Source organism: Pyrgilauda ruficollis, unplaced genomic scaffold (assembly GCF_017590135.1).
Source record: "Pyrgilauda ruficollis isolate IOZ18807 unplaced genomic scaffold, ASM1759013v1 scaffold18, whole genome shotgun sequence".
Classification (NCBI taxonomy): Eukaryota; Metazoa; Chordata; class Aves; order Passeriformes; family Passeridae; genus Pyrgilauda; species Pyrgilauda ruficollis.
In genome coordinates this window covers 1,639,500-1,656,388 of record NW_024516984.1, presented here as the reverse complement: position 1 = coordinate 1,656,388, position 16,889 = coordinate 1,639,500, and the positions used below count along the sequence as shown (strand labels likewise).

At 36.4% G+C, this 16,889-nt stretch overlaps 1 protein-coding gene across 1 annotated transcript in view; it reads left to right on the top strand.

Moving 5' to 3' along the window:
* Positions 1–16,889, top strand: part of SLC26A7 (solute carrier family 26 member 7) — a 63,504-nt gene that overhangs the window by 25,492 nt on the left and 21,123 nt on the right. Inside the window, exons 5-10 of the mRNA XM_041464477.1 lie at positions 6,872–7,024; positions 8,361–8,443; positions 9,205–9,352; positions 11,402–11,515; positions 14,775–14,852; positions 16,321–16,416. Coding sequence (XP_041320411.1) covers positions 6,872–7,024; positions 8,361–8,443; positions 9,205–9,352; positions 11,402–11,515; positions 14,775–14,852; positions 16,321–16,416 — 672 coding nt within the window. The remainder of the gene's footprint in view (positions 1–6,871; positions 7,025–8,360; positions 8,444–9,204; positions 9,353–11,401; positions 11,516–14,774; positions 14,853–16,320; positions 16,417–16,889) is intronic.

The window sequence follows — 16,889 nt, the reverse complement described above, 5'->3', positions numbered from 1 at the left end:
CTTATGAAAGTGTGACTTCAACAGAGGTCAGCGGCAAGGTTCACTCTCTTAAATTACATTAGTATCAATTTAGAATGGATTACATGGAGACTGAGGATGAAAAAGGGTAAAGGTGCAAACGGTATGGACACAAAAAATAAGGTGTGCAAAAAGGTTTAGCAGAAATTCATCACTGAGTAATTTAACATTTATGAAGTGATTCAATGGGATTTTTAATAAATATAACAGTGACTTAATTACAGTTTCATGATAACAACATTGACACCATAATAAATTCACATGCACACAGAAATATGCATGTCTGCCTGTGAGAATAAAGGTGCTTATCAAAAATTCCCCTTTGCTTCAGGGGAATACTCATGACAAATGCCTGAGTGTTTCTCACCAGGCAGGGGCTGCACCTCAAGGAGTCTGTGTGAGGTGTGTGTATCAGCCCGGGCCTCGCCGTGATGGTCCTTTGAGTATCGCAGAGTTGAGGGCTCTCGAGCTCTGAGAGGTGCCCCAGAGAGAGGGAGGTGCTGGCACAGCCCACTGTGGCCCAGAAGAGCTCAGAAGGACTCACCTAGGACTGTCGAGTGCAGGGTCACAAGGTGATTTGCTTTAGTCATCAGCTGGTTTCCATCCTGGCCATAACCCACGCTGGCAACTGCTGGAGTTTCCAAAACATTTGGAAATTGTTTCCAAAACTTTGGCAACAATGGTGCTGTTCTACTTGGGCTCCAGCTCAGGTAGGGAATGTTCCAAGGCTGTCAGGGGATGACTGATCACCCTTTGTTCCCCACCTCAGCCCCGCAGTGGATGTTGCTGTTACAGTGCTTTCCCACCTGTTCCATGGGAAAGCACCTGCTCTGGTCAGGGACATGTCCCCACCTGGCTGGTTTGGCCAAGGCCAGGAGGTGATGCACCACCACCAGAGCCATGGTTACAGACCATGGAAAGTACACATTTTTGGCTGACACCTTAAAGAGCAAAGCTGAATAATCTGATTGTACAAAAGCCACAAACATATTCTTGGTGTAACTTATTCCAGCAAACCCTGAGTTTCAGTGCTGTGAGCATAATCTCTTAGCACTATTAGTGTTACAACAGTGCCTCTCAAAATGATATTTTGCTCATAATAAAACTGTATTTATGTGCTGAGGTGATATCTACATTGCATGGATGGTGAGGCTTCATCTAATCAGCCAATAAATTTAAAAGCACTGACTATGTCTTTGCGCCCTGCTTACGTGTCTTATTTTTCCCTATTATTTGGAAAATTTGTTAATGTGAAATCTTGATTAGAAGATGCTGCCTTTTACAATTTTTTTTCATAGTATTTTATATATTTTATAGCTTTCCATTTGGATAATACATTTGTTAAGGTTTTTACAGGACCAATTCATTAATGAAAATCAGGAGCATGTAATAAACACAAGTAATTTATCCATTTAACTTGTAGAGATATACCTAAAAGTGTCATAGCTATTTTTATGAGTGATCAGTTGGCTTACTGGACTATTAAAAATGGTTCTTCATAATTTTTTTCATTATTTAAAAACCTTTTCATAAATTATTCTTAATATAAAATGTGAATAATCTCTCTTTCGTGGCGTTTCCATGGAGACTATACTTACATATAGGAATATTGTCATCTTGTAGAGATGACTGGTGTTAAGTACTGCAGCCAAGGCATAATCAAAATACAGATTATGAGCAATAATAAAGAACAGCAGTGATATGAAGAAATATTTCCACCTTGGTGTGCTGATGATATCATAAATGAAGTCATTCAAATGCTTTGAAAGAAATCTATTCCCTTATCCCTTGTATTTTTAATGCATTTGAAACAAGTTCTTTGCCTTTCTCTTCTCTTTTGAAATCAAACCCCTTTGAACATATTCCAAGGAAAAACTTTCCCGATTTTTTTAAGGTTCTGAATTGCTCTGTAAATTGTGTGAAAATAAATGACCAAAAAAAAAGAGTACTCTGTACAACTTGAAAGAATGATAAAAAAAGGGAAATTTTGCTATATAAATATTTTAAAATATTTCTGGTGTCTGTTCAGACTTATAAATTGCCTTAAGAAGGCCCAGTATCTCAGTCAAAAGCACCAGAGCTAGACTTAAACAATAATTTTCTTCTGTGGTTGTAGTTTCATGTGAAAATTATATTAATTAGATATAAGGTAGTTTGCACATGTATCTAGAGTGAAAGGCAACTTTGGCATGTCTCTGGACACGTTATTCACTTCAAATTCTCAAAATCCAAAGGCTGGTACATTTGCTACATTTTTTTTTCTTTGTCCACTCCAAAACACCTCCCACTCAAAAAACCAATTGCTTTGCCTCAGGCAGCCTTTGGGCTGGCAAAGCAAGAATAAGAATGTTTAATAAAGTGTGATAGGAGAGTTGCAAGCACAGCAAGCCAGTGAAATGAATTCTTTATAGCATGTGAGATCATGGTTAAATATGTAGGAAGGAACTTTGCATATGGAGAACAAATCTTGTACACTGGCCCTGAGCCTGTGGTGTTTCTGTGTTTATACAAAGGTTATGTAATTTAATGAATTTTGTTTTCCCTGTACATAGTTTGTCACATTTCAATTGAGCTACACAGGGCAGCATCAGCTGGTGTTTTGCAAATGGAAAAGGAAAAGTGAAGGTGAAGAAGAAAAACAGTGAGGGAATAATGCATGTGGGATCCAACTTTATGAGGGAAAAGTGTCATCAAGTTTTACTCAGCATCTGAAAACAGAAGAACATACTTGCATTTTCTCCTTATTTGTGTACACATATATTTCTCTTTCCATATGTTTCTGAGAAAATACAACACTACAAAATGAGCTGTAATGTAAGAAACTTGCTTTGCAAAACGGGGTCTTTTGTGGTTGTGTTGCAAAATCCTTGTGTGGTTTTGCTGCAAATCTGAAAAAAATCCCAAACCTTCACATCCTGCTATCAGTCCTTTCTTTTCACCCTTTTCTTCCCCAGCTACCTCTACAGTTTCCTGTATTTGCCTGTATGTTTTCCCTCCAGTGTCACATATCTAAAAACATCAGAATGAAATATTTTTGAAAATTAAATTAATTTGTCCACTCTTAAAATGGATTGTGTTAAATAATGTGTTCCTTTAATTCCTTTGTTTGCTTCAGCCTCTGTACACATTTTAGAGCTAATCTTTTGAGGTTTCACATAGACATTAAAAAAAACAACTCAGAGCATTTCATTAAGACATCCAAATACATACCCTTTCTAGAATATAAACCATTACAATGTTCAATATCACCTCAAAACTGATGGTTTCCCATGAGAAAAGGAACATTCAGTGTCTGTATATATATGTGCAAAGCTCAAATATTTTTTGCCTCACGTAGGTCCAAATTTGCATTGATTACAAAAAAGTCCACTGATTGCTCATAATATTGTTACATAGGTTCTACTAAGAATATTTACACAAAACTAGCAATGAAACTAAAAACTGAAGAGGCAAACAGCTCAATTAATATATTATTGCTGATTTTTAAAATATTTTAAATTATAGAATGAAAAAGATTAAAAAACTATTTTAAATTATAGAATGACAAATGTTGTTATGTACACTGCAATATCAAGCTAAATTCAGATGCATAATTTCCAAATTATTTCTGTATGTGCATAATCTAAATATGTGAAATGCTGAACTTATAATTACATTTTTGATTGAAACATTTGTAAACACTTCTTTTGAATCAGGTGCCAATGCTGTTGCAAGCTTGAGCTTTATGCACCCAGATTTAGGATTTATAGTTTGAACTTGGATGAGTACAGTAACTGGTCAGAACACAATGTAAAATGTACAGTTTAAAGAGATGTCTGTTGTGTGTGTTAATTACATTCCTGTTAAGAACCACATGCTCCTGTGAAAGGTCTCACTGGTTGTACCATGAATTGAGTGGTTTTAAGCTTTCAGAAAATGGTTACCCATTAACAACTAGTCAGTGGAAGCACCTCAGTCTAATGCAGTAATTAATTTAATACTAATATATTACTGCCAGAATTGTTTTGGTGTGCTACAGACACTTTGGGGAAAGGGCTGTTTGGGCTACTGAATTCAAATGAGCTACAAAGCGTTGGCAGTTCCATTATTTTTCATTTATTGTCTGATGTAGACTGCATACAGAAGAGTATGATTGAAAGAAACACCAAAGGATGTACTAGGCAATTCATATAAAGATTTTTTGAAACAAAGTCTGAAAAACCTATGGCAAAGGTTTACAAGATCTGGCCATGTATTTTTAAAATTAAATGGAAATGTCTTTTTTACTTAATTTGAAAGACAAAAATTCTTGAAGCCTGTGTACATTTCTTCACTCAAATTTTATTTCTTCACTCAGTCTTTTGTCTCACTTTGTCTAGCAAAAATAGATTTGTTGCCATGAACACAGATAGCTAATGCTGACACTTTAATAGCCAGCATTCATTTCAGAACAAATCCCATCTCTCTGGCTTCACCAAGTAGGAATCAATCCATTTCTTCCCTTTTCTTGCCACTTCACCTTAAACCTAGCTCAGTCTTTGGTGAGTTTGTGGGCACAGTTTTCCAGATTGCCTCCTTTTGTCTTAATTAATCATAGCTTCTGTTTGGGCACTGAGTCAAGTCTTCTGCCCACTTGAAAATGCATTCTTGGAAAATTATGGGTACAGATCCAGTCCCAAGCCACTCAAGATACAATCCACATATTTTCTGATTACAATGGGACAATATGTGGCTAAAAACTGTGGTTTAATTGCTATTCTTCAGATTTAAGACATATCTAGATCATATTACTTAACAACTTGACTTTAAAGTATTTTCCTGGTTTCTGAGAAATGTTTGTGCTGGGTTATATTGTGCATCCTTAATCAAAACTCCAAGGGCTACATTGGCTCTTTTTGGAAAGTTACTTTTCTGAAACCATATTTAGGTTGGGTTTTTTTCCCTTTCTAGATTATGAAAATATCCTCAGAGAGAAAAATCAGGAAGTGATTTTAATTCATACATTCTTCAAGATGAGCACCATTTCTTTAATGAGTGACAGAATCAGAACAGTAGAAATAAATTCTATCATAATATTGACTACCTTTCTGCTAAAACAGGTTCTTTCCTAAGATATTTTTTCTAGTACTGTGTCCAATATAAATTTATGAATTTAACCTCCAAACTGTCAAAACTTGTTGGCATTATACATGCATTTGAGAATAAGTTCTCTGGAGCAGAAAATTATTAATCTTTATTTTGATAAAACTAAAGTGTCACTTTTGATTTATTTTAGTGGTCTTAGTCACTGCCAGAGAAAACAGCTACTTTTTAATATTGCTATTATTATTTCAAGCTTCACTTGCTTTATTTTATTATCCGTTATGTTGGGGTTTAAAAAAAAGTTATTTGTGATAATGTCTAAATCTACATCCTAATCTTAACTTCTGTTCTCTCCATGGTTTATATTTCAGTATGCACAATAGTTCCCAGAATTTAAACGCAGAACTCAAGGGACCGAGCCTATCTTGTTTTTTCCCTTACAGCTTTAGTAATCATGTGCATTGTATCCATTTTTATGGCTTGCTGTTCTTTCAGGCAATATTGCTTTTCTTCATGAGGCCCAAAAACAAGTTGTGATGAGATCTCATGATTTCTTTATTTATCAGGATAGATGGTCTCTAACTTTCTTCACCCCTTCTGTTTCAGCAAACTTGTAATTTTTTTTTCATTACTTTCTGTTAATGTACTACCATAATGATTTATGCCTTATTTCCTGAACCCACAAATTCAGCATAGAGCAAAAATTACAGGTCACTGTGTCATCTGTGCTGGTGCAAAGGCAGCTCCATTCTTGAGTCTGTTACTTACAACATGGTATCCATCATCAAAGACCTCTGTTTCTCATCACCACTGGTCATTCTATTCCTGTTCTGTATTTCTATTCTGCATGTTCCTTATAATTCAGCACCATATTTCTTTTGCTCATCACAGATCCAATCACATTTTTCTAACCTGTTTTACAGCTTATTCCAGCACATATTAACTGCTGAAAAACTGAGCTCCATAGCTCTGGCCTGGTGTCCTCTTTTCCTCTCAACTCTGCAGTGAGTAGAAAAGGAGCAAACAGGGCTAAGCAAACTTCAGTTATTTAAATAACCAGTAGCATATGTGTGCAAGCTTGGCACACATAGTGTGTGCAGCACCTGGACCTGACCAAAGCATGCTCCATGGAGCACTGTGTAAGGGGCAAGAACAACCAAAGGGGGGCTGAGGATGCCCTGCTGAAATTACTCTGGGAAAATGTTACTCTGGAAAAATGACCCACAGATTGCAGAGGATGCCCTGAAGAGGATGCTTATCTTGAAGATTCCTGTTGCATCTCTGCCCATCCAGCCACTACTGCATTTTTCTTTCCCTTTTCTTTTTTCCCTCTTCTTCTCTTTTCTCCTCTTTTCTGTCTTTTAATTATTTTTTTTTTCTCAGAAATAACTTTTACTACTAGCATTGGTAGATGTTATATACTATGGCCACAACAAATAAACCTTTGTGCAAGAAACTTTTCTCAACATTTTTATGCGATACTCATTTATTTCACTGAACTTAATGAGACTGAAAAAGAAAAGGAAACATATCACATTTGTTGGAATTTTATAGCTTGCTTCTACCAATAGAAATTTGTAAATTAATATATACAAATATTCACTGTATTTTTGTTTTTAGCTCTCAAAACTCCATAAGTGGTAAACTGATGATTTTCTTCCTTGTAAACTTGTCCAGTGACTCAGCTCCTGCAGCACTGATTCAGCTCTCACTCATTTTTTGTCTGAAGTTGATGGCATGTGATCCAGAATATATTTTTTGATCTGTGATTGTTATTTGCTGTTCACTGTAGATTTATGCCTATGTGTTTGAGAATATCAGATCAGTTCAGTTGGAGGCATTACTTCTCTCCTTGCTGAGCATTGTGGTACTTGTCCTTGTTAAAGAACTGAATGAGAAATTTCACAGAAACATTAAAGTTGTCCTGCCCATCGATCTACTTTTGGTAAGTACAAAATTATATATCAGGCTTTTTTTACTAAGCTTTCAGCGGCTCAATCTGCTGAAGTTTACTGTGCTGTCTATAGTTACCCACACCCACACCTGCCACTTATACAGACAGCTGATTTTCATGGCTGTAAGTTAAATGTAAAAACAGGAAACAGTTTGGCCTAATAAATAAGAAAGACATTACATAAGCTCACAATTTGTATAATATTTTTCTTATGTTTACTACTTTTTACATAATCACAAGAACATAAAGCCTAGAATGTTAAAGTGTAAGCAGTTTCAAATAGAAAATAAAAAGTAACTGGCATATTGTAACTGCAAGCAAGTCTTATGCTGGGTAGTTGTGCCTTAGATGTTGCTTGTGATTTACCTACAACAAAGTTAAATAGCTATGCTATTGCTTTCTGTCATTTTACTAACATGTTTTCTTTTAACATGGTATAGACTAAATCAAAATTAGCAATTTCATTATAAACTCCTGCTTTAAGAATTAAGCTGTAGTCAAATGACCAGCACCAGATCACATTTAGAAAGTTTCTGTTTTTCTCTAAAAGAAAATACAAAATATGAAGGACAGTTGGTTTTCAGAGTGCATTACTGCAATTACTTTTTTGTTGCTGGAAAAAAAAAAATTACAAAGGGCAAAATGCTGGAAAAGGAGGTAGTGTGGTCCTGGTCTCAGTGTTACCTTTTTTAAAATATTGGATAAAACCTAGCAGCAAACTAAGGATTGCAGACTGGAACCCTGCTCTATTTGGATTAATCTCATTTAAAATACAGGAAATGAATTTGAATCTCCTTAGAGTCAAACTTTATACTCCCTCTGCAAGATTTGTGCCTGCTAGAATATGAAAACAAGAGGCAGACACATCTTCTGCTGTGTTCTGTGCTGAAGTCAACACTGCCAGCCTGGATTAGATGTGCTGAGAACATCAGCTGAATCAGATTGCTCAGGAACACCTAAATAATGAACTACTTTAAGCTGCTTAGATGAATGGCAGTGCTCTGGGGCAGGTGCTGAACAGAGGGACTTTGGACACAGATTGCAAAGGTTCCTGAGGCTTTACAGAGAGCCATGCAAATCTCTTTCATTAACACAGAATGTACAAACTGCACTATAGTCTCACATCATTATTGTGTCCAAATCTTAGTTTCTTTTGATTCTCTTGCACATTTGCAAAAAAAAAAAAAAAAATCATAATACTTACCTGTTTTACTGGATTGATCTAAGGATAAATGCATGAACAGTGCCATGTGCTTAGGTACGGCAATAATAGGGACCATGTCAGAAGCAACAAAAATGTAATATCTTTTTCTGTTTGAATCCATAGATAATTGCTACATCCATTGCTTGCTACTATGCTGACATGGAATACGTCTACGGGATAGAAGTTGTGGGAAATATTCCTAAAGGGTAATGTGGGTTCATTAGCTTGTGGCTTTTAAATACTTTTATTTCAGAGAACAGTCTCTGAAAAGACCAAAGTAGTTTCTGAAATAAGAAACAGTAAAAATCTATTTTGTTTTTTTCCTGTCTCCTCAAACACTCTCTCACAATTCAATCCCATGTTAACAAGTTATATGTGCATAGATATCATCACAGTAGTTTCATTGCAATCCCCATTAGATGGAATAAATGTCTGTACTGTCAGTAATCGACAGGAATAAAAAAATTTTTAAAGATTTAAATTTAACTTTACAAGAAAGTAAATTACATTAAAAAAGGAGAAAATATATAGTAGTCTTTTCTACTGAACATTACAAAACCGGTGAATGGTTGCTAATTTTATTTGTCAGTCGTGGTGTTAATTTATCAACATCTCTTTATAATTTCTCAAATGGAAATTTTCAAATTGAATACTCCATCTGAAGCTTTTTCATCTTCTACAAATTCTCTTTTGCTGTTTCCAACAGACTGAGATCTTATTAATCTAAAATATTGAAAAATGTCACCTTACATGTAATACAAAAATTAGCTCTTCCTGCAGAGACTGTTTCTGTGGTATTCACATAAATTGCAGGTATATAGAGACTGCATATATACTTGTATATAGATACATATAGATATGTATCAAGTTTTGCAAAAATTTTATACTGTCTTTAAATAAAAATTTAAAATTTTAAAATTTTATACTGTCTTTATACTGTCTTTAAAAATACTGTCTATTTTTATAGGTTGCCATCACCAAAAGCACCACCCATGAGTGTCCTGCCTGAAGTAGTCACTGAAGCTTTTGGAGTGGCACTGGTTGGTTATGTAGCCTCACTAGCTCTTGCTCAGGGCTCTGCTAAAAAGTTTAAATACACTGTGGATGACAACCAGGTAAAGCTCTTTCTCCTTAGTGTCACTGAGCCTTGAAATCACTTCGCCATTTGGGGAAAGTATTATAGATGAATGCCCAGTAGGAAAAGTTAGGTTCCATATAGCATCCTGATACCTTCTAGTGTTTACAGTAACACCCAAATTTTGTTTAAATTATCTCTGCAGAATGCCCTCATTGGTTGAACTGCTCCTTTTGGGGAAGCTCACCCTTCAGGATAACCTTGTAATGCTACATTCAATGCAGCATTTCGGTATTAATGCATTTTTCACTGCTTTAAGATGAGACAGCTTCTCCTCTGGCAGTTGAGCTCTTATAGACAAGCTATGATGTTAAATCAGCCACCATTAATGAAACAAAGCAATTCTAAACCAAAACCAGGTACTTATAGCCCCAGGACTTACCTCTGATGTTATAATAAGAAATTATTTATATTTATGCAAAGTAGAAGTCTCACCTGAAATAAAGGTTTATTTGTATCTAAGAAGTTCAGAGAGTGCTGCCAGATTTACAGCCACGGGAGTTTTTGTTCCAAGTTCCATTTGCAGAGGACATGCTTAAATAAAAGTGGGCTGTCTCTACACTACTACAGTGCTTGTCATGGTGGGTGGGTAACTCCAAGCCTGCTGGAAATCCATGGAGGTGCTAATTCAAGCACTGTGGGAAGAAAAGCTCAATTTCAGATAACTGGCACTAGTACTGTGTGAAAATTTTGCCTCCACCTTTATGTTAAGTGCTTTGGGATAAATGACAGAGGGTTGAATGAAGAACAGTTGTTTTGCAGCTACATCAGGTAGGTAGCAGGAGGTCTATTTGAACACCCTGTCTACTCAGGCTGGTTTTGCTACATCAGGTCCTGTCCTTTACAACTCGTATGCCATAGGAAAACACAGTGAGAACACTCTTGTCTGTTGAGGTCTCTAAAATATTTCTCAGTTTGAATACATTGGGCCACGAATTTCCATTGATGCTTCAGAGCCATGTTTCTATGGAGCAGAGGGAGAATGCTTTGAGCTTAGTGCAGGTCAGACTCCAGGGTGACACACTGCTTTGTTTCAAGGCACTCCATGGCAACCTGTGTGTCTTTCTGTACCTTTGGAAGTCTTGTAGCTTACACAGGTTCATTACTGGAGTCTTGGAAACTGTGTACATCTGCATCAAATAATGGAGCAAAAGAGCAGAACCTCCGTGAGAGGAGGGCAGTGAGGTGGTGTGGCTGTGCTGCCTTCAGGGCCAGGCATAGTGCTGGGCAGGGGCTTGTTGCTGTGTGAGGCTGCTGGGTGAGCTTTAAGGGGGTGCTGTTCTGTGCTGCGAACAAAAACTCATGAGCTGGTGTTTTCCTGGCTGGATACAGAAACATTTTCCTACACATTTTCCTCAGCAGACCAACTTGCTCCTTAAGGTCTGTGATGCTGGGTGGCCATGGTGGAACACTTCCTTAGAAAACACTGCTCTTCTTAGGCTGCACATACAAGGTGGCTTCTCCACTTTTTCTTCTACGAATCCTTTGTGAAGACATGTCTGCATTTTGACTGTGAACAAACACCAAATACATTTGTGATGAAGGACAGCATGCTACAGCCATATAGTATAGCTACTATATTTCAGTTTCACTAAAACATGCTCTAAAGGAAAAGAGATCAGTGGCTGTCTTTTTCCAGTGAGCCACACACCAGAAATGATCTGGACAGTTTCCAGACACCAGTACTTGGGGCTCTGGCCAGTAAAAAGAAGACATGGATCAAGGTGTAAATATTTTGGTTGAACTTAATCTTCAAAACTTAGCCATAGCATTTATTCTGGGAAGAAAATGTCCCTCCTGCCTTTCATGAATCTGGTTCAACAGCTCTACCATTCAAATTAGTTCTGAGACAGGAGAAGATCTATTCTGTTGGGAAACCCTTTGTCATGTACCTGTGGGATTTTTTCCCTTAAAACTGTGTCCATCATTTATCATTGCTGATATTTACATAGGGGACTCCTTTGTTGGCAAGAGGCATTGAAATGACAGCACAGTGGGAAAAAACATCTTCTATTTAACGACTTTGCAGGAATTTTTGGCTCATGGCCTCAGCAACGTGATTCCTTCATTTTTCTTTTGCATACCAAGTGCTGCAGCGATGGGACGGACGGCACTTTTATACAGCACAGGCGCCAAAACACAGGTAAGGTGTTTCTAAAACACAGGCTGTAAAAAACACAGGCTTAGAGTGAAGTACATTGGAGAATTAGAGCTGTGATACTATTCACTGCAATTATCCACTGTTTTCCCCTAGCCTCCCTCTTCCTCTGTCCTGGCAATGCCACTGCTCTGTCATTTTTAACAAGCTGCATGAAATTGCATCTGATCAGTGATGTCTTCCTAGGAAAGATAACGGTTCAATTTATTTTTACCTGTTTCATTCAATATGAACTGTAGGGTCTGTGGCAGCAATGAAGTTAGGAGTTGTGTTTTCAGGCTGCAGGAAACTCCATAAAAGTCCTTTCAGTTTATGTGAATTTGTCAGCATTGTAACAAAAGTGCCCTCTAATGGTGCTTAATGGATTTAATGGTACAATCTAAACCGAAGCTTGAGGAAAAAAAAAATCACATTTCATTTATCTGATTTAATTTATCTTCTATCTGATTTCCAAAATAAAATGAAAGTAACCTTTAGAGCTGTTTGTTAAAAAAACACAAGTAATCTCCCAGCTTCTACCTTGTGACATGGTGTGCTTGTCCTATCCCTCAGTGTACACTGAGCCCACAGAAATGACATTTAGATTTTTGAGGATGTTTGTTGCTGTTTCCTGCTGAAGAATCTAAACCCACAAGCTGTTATTAGAGTGGCTCAGGAAAGAGGGGGCTGTAATCGCTGAGAATGACAACTGTGACCCTGTCAGCCTGTCATCTGTCCAAACTGGGCTTGTGAGCATGAGAGGTGACAAACCACCTGGGGCACCCCCAGAGCATTGCCTCTTCCTCTGAAACTCAGGGCCCCTTCAGTGGCAGCCTGCCCGATCAACGTCATGTCCTTTGGAGGTCATTGCTATTCTCCCAGGTAACAAGTGACAGGACAAGAGGAAACACCAACAGGCTGATCTAGGGAAGGTTTAGACTAGATATCAGGATTTTTTTTTCACAGAAAGGGTTGTAAAGCACTGCCCAGAGTAACGTCAGAGTCACCATCCCGGGAAGTTTTCAAACATTGTGTGAATATGGCACTTGAGGACATGGTTTAATGAGGAACATGGTGGTGGTGGTGCTGGGTTGATGGTTTAACTTGATGACCTTAAAGGTCTCTTTTAATCTCAACAGTTCTATGATTCAATGATTCTAATTTCATTTTATAGGTGTTTCTCTTGCCTTGTCTTGTATAAAGGACATTAGCTGCAAGGAAAAAGTTCATGAGGTACAAGACTAAACACAATCCATAGGTAGTTTCTCCTCAACCATGCCTTGCAATTATTTCTCATGCAGATGCCACAATATTAAGGAATTATACAGGGCTTTACTCCAATAATCTACATGTTAAATAATTACTAATTAGCCTACAGAGTACTCTGAACTCACTTAATCATAATGAATAATCAAATAATAATCTTGAAAAGTATTTATATGCAAATATTTTAGCTACCACTTGGCTATTAGTTATTTCATGTATTTTAGTTGAATTTTATATCATACAATGAGCTGTCATCCTCACAGACATTCTTTTCTGTAGTCGGTTAATGTACTGATTGTACAATTTGCAGTTGGACTGCATCATGCAGTTTTCCATGGAAGATTTGAGGTAACCTGCAGACCTATAACCTTGAGGCATATGGGGTACTTGAGCACTTTGGTTCTGGTACAGGTAGGGAAAGACCCTGGTAAAAGGTTACTCAATACACAAAATTAAAAAAAACCACCAAACCTATAATTTTATTTCAAGACAGCAAACACACAATAAAAATCTGCTTGGTTTATCCACCAGTTTCACAGTATAGCAGTGCCTGTGTCTAAAAGTTAAGAGTGTGGCTATGAGTTAGCACTATGAGAGCATATTATCAGGCATAACAATCTCTCCCCTGCCTTCTTGGAAAGCAACACATCAGCTTAATGCTCTCCTTTGTGGCTGTCCAGACAGAATGAGGAGATGACAAGATCATCACTTATCAATATTGGTCAGGTTATAGGCAAAAAGAATCCTTTCCTTAACTTTGAGGGAAGTCAGTTTGGCATAGCACATGGAAGAAATGCAAAAAGCCTTTCAGGGGCACAGAGCAGCCCTTTTTTCTCAAATGGCTATACCTGGATTGCAGTTTTGTCATTTGTTCCTCAGTGATATATTTTCCTGGGAGAAAAGAGAAGTGAGGAACTCTGTCATGGACCATTCTTCAAATAGAATCAACACTTTTTTTCTTGCTCTTTATGAAGGCAGTAAGAGGGAAAAGTTCCTTGTGACTTTACCAGCAGATTTTCTGTCCCTTTTTATGTAAACACTCTGTCTATCCTTCTTGATGGTATTTTTAAGTACACCATGACTTTAATTTTCTAGTGTTTTAACAACTTGTCTGGTTTTGTTTTTAACAACTTGTCTCTTAAAATGAAACCTAATTATTTTAGTAAAGAAACATATTATCAATATAAAAATAAAGTGAGCATCTGTCTACTTATCGTCAAAAACCTTCTGTGAATCTGAACTGTATATTTATAAGACCAGAAGTACTCAGTGAGCACTCACAGCGGAATAGGACAGTGCAATTTTACTGTCATTTTCATCAGATTAATACCATATATACTGTGAGGACATGTATAATTATTAGACCATATATTTTTTTAAATTTATATTACTTTGATTAGTTATAATCTTTAATATCTATTTTCAATGGCACCTACATTTTCTTAAGTAAATACACTGATATTAAAATAAAATTGTTAGTGGTTTCTCATTTAAAAATAGTTTTCTTTTAGTGTTAATCCCAACAAAAGAAGTTAGAAGTCTTCTCTTGTAGAAAAAATGATAGCATACATAATTCTTGCTTAGTGCTATGACAGATCTGTTATTTAGTAAAACATAGGGTGCAAGGCTATAAATAAGTTGCAGAATGACAGTGGGTGCTGAGAAACTTCTGGGATGAGATATTACACCACACGTTCCATTTAATACCCAAATGTGTAAGTGATGCTCTGGTCTGTGTCAGTGTGCTGGCAGCAGGGTCAAGCACAGATGTTGAGATCTCTCACTATGTTATCGCTGTAGTTGATTAAAGGTAATAATCAGAGATTAAAATTGAAATTATATGCACCTGCAATCCACAGATTCATTAATAGCTAACATCTTCAACATCTGATTCTTGACTTTGTCTACAATACTTTAAAATTAATCTTTTTCACAATTTCTGTTGTTGTTTTTGTTGTTGTTAGACTGAATGATCTGCAACTCTTGTTTATTGTTTTAGGTGGCTTGCCTTATCTCTTGTGTATTAATTCTTGGGGTGATCTACACAATTGGACCTCTGCTGTACTGGCTTCCTATGGTATGGTACTTAACCTTTTTAAAGATTAAGATGTCAAACATTTTCTAATGATAGTTTCTTGCAGGATAAGACAGTGCAACATTTAAAACAGCTCTATTTAATTTCAGTGGCCAAAAGAATAGTAAGGACATGATAAATCTGAAAATCATGAAGTACAGAGGTGACAGCATAAGACATATAGATTTTAAACATATATAGTTACACATATAGGCTATCAAGTAAGCATATAGAAGTAAAACTAAAGTAAACTACTTACTTTTGGCATGTAGTTTATGAAAAATATACACCTGGGTTGCTGTGGATTTGTAAACTGGAAAAGTGTGGTAGATTCATTATATTTCTCCAGATATGAATATGATATACAATTTTGCTTTTCAAATAAATTTGACAAAAATTATTTTAGATAGTGATATAAGCTTAATTACAAAAAGATTATAAAGTATTCTTATACCTCTGTCATGGAATATATCTATGCTAAGACTCTTTAAAGCAGTGTGGTATCTTTTCACATAAGCTATATCTAGCTTTTGGTATTACAAATTAATAGTTAATTTTAACTACAGGCATGTCAAAGCTGCTAAATACAGTGCCAAAATTATCCACAATTCTGCCATGTATGTACACGAAGTTTTAACTCAACTATTTTTTAAAATTGTTTTGTGCTATTGTCTACATGGTGTCATGAAAGTTCTCACTTTTCAAACACAGATCCTTTTATAGCTTATTTTAACCATGCAAAGTAAGGACACTTGAAGAAGGGTGCACAATATGTCCTGGGTTTTTTGCCATACTTCTTCCCTACTTTAATTTGTTTTCATATGGATTATATGTACATTTTGACCAGTTTCCTGTAGGCTTTTCTGCCCATATTTTAAAAATACTTTTTGGTTTTTGCTTTCTTGATAATTTATTTCTCTTCTAATATGCTTTTTCAGCCCCGTCTATGCACTGTAAGTCCATCAGTTTGTACTCCACTCTTTTTGGCTCTAGATGATTTCTTCATCCATCTCCTCATTCTTCCTAAGTCAAAGAACAACAAAAAAATTTTTTTTGCTTCAAAATTAATGGACCTTTGCCCTAGAGGCCTTCTCTAGGGGAAGGAAAGGAAGTGAGTGAGTTGTAATTCTTCACTGCACAGAAGTTGAGTGATGACTTGCTTTTGAGTCCTTCAGACTGTGGCAGGATGTATTTGGTCTGGTGATGCATGGAAGAGTCTTGAGTAGTCCTGAGGTTTCTGTCATTTTTCTCTCAATTAGGTAGCCTGTAGATTGCCTTCACATTAAAAAAAGGGGACAGGGTGGTTGTTGCTGTTGGCAGCCATCACAAGGACACCTGTGCTTATCCCATTTTCTAAACACCTACCAGTTCTTTTTATAATTTAATTATGATATTGACTGCTAAATTAAAGAAACAGCATTTGTTTTCACTAACAACTCTGCAAATGGCTTTTGTGTTTATGTCTTTGCAGTGTGTGTTAGCAAGCATTATTGTTGTGGGCTTGAAGGGGATGCTAATGCAGTTCCGGGACTTAAAAAAATATTGGAATGTGGATAAAATAGACTGGGTAAGTAAAACTTAATCTAAGGAGGTTTTCCTGAGACCATTTGGCAAACATCTGTTAACTAAACCATTCTGTGGTCCTAGAAGAAATAAGTGCAAGATATTATTAGTCGTACTTTTTTGTGCTCTATCAGCTCAGAATAACAGCATCTGTAATATCAGTTGTATTAAAAAATAACAATTTAACAAATGATAAAGAATCAAACCTGATGCTAGAGATGTGCATAGAGATCAAGTTAATATGAGCAAGTATGTGTCTAATTTTTATGTCTTTTCTATCTGTTTAACATGCTTTTGCTATTGTAGCATTATGGAAGAGATTTTGGTATCATTGTCCTCTGGGAAGAGGGAATGAATACACAGGTCAAACAGGACTGGAAACATTAGTGATGCAGAAAGATAAATATTGAGGGGTGCTGTAGGTAAATTGCCTTAACTCTTTCAGATTTTGCAGAAATCTATTCTATCTACTGTTTG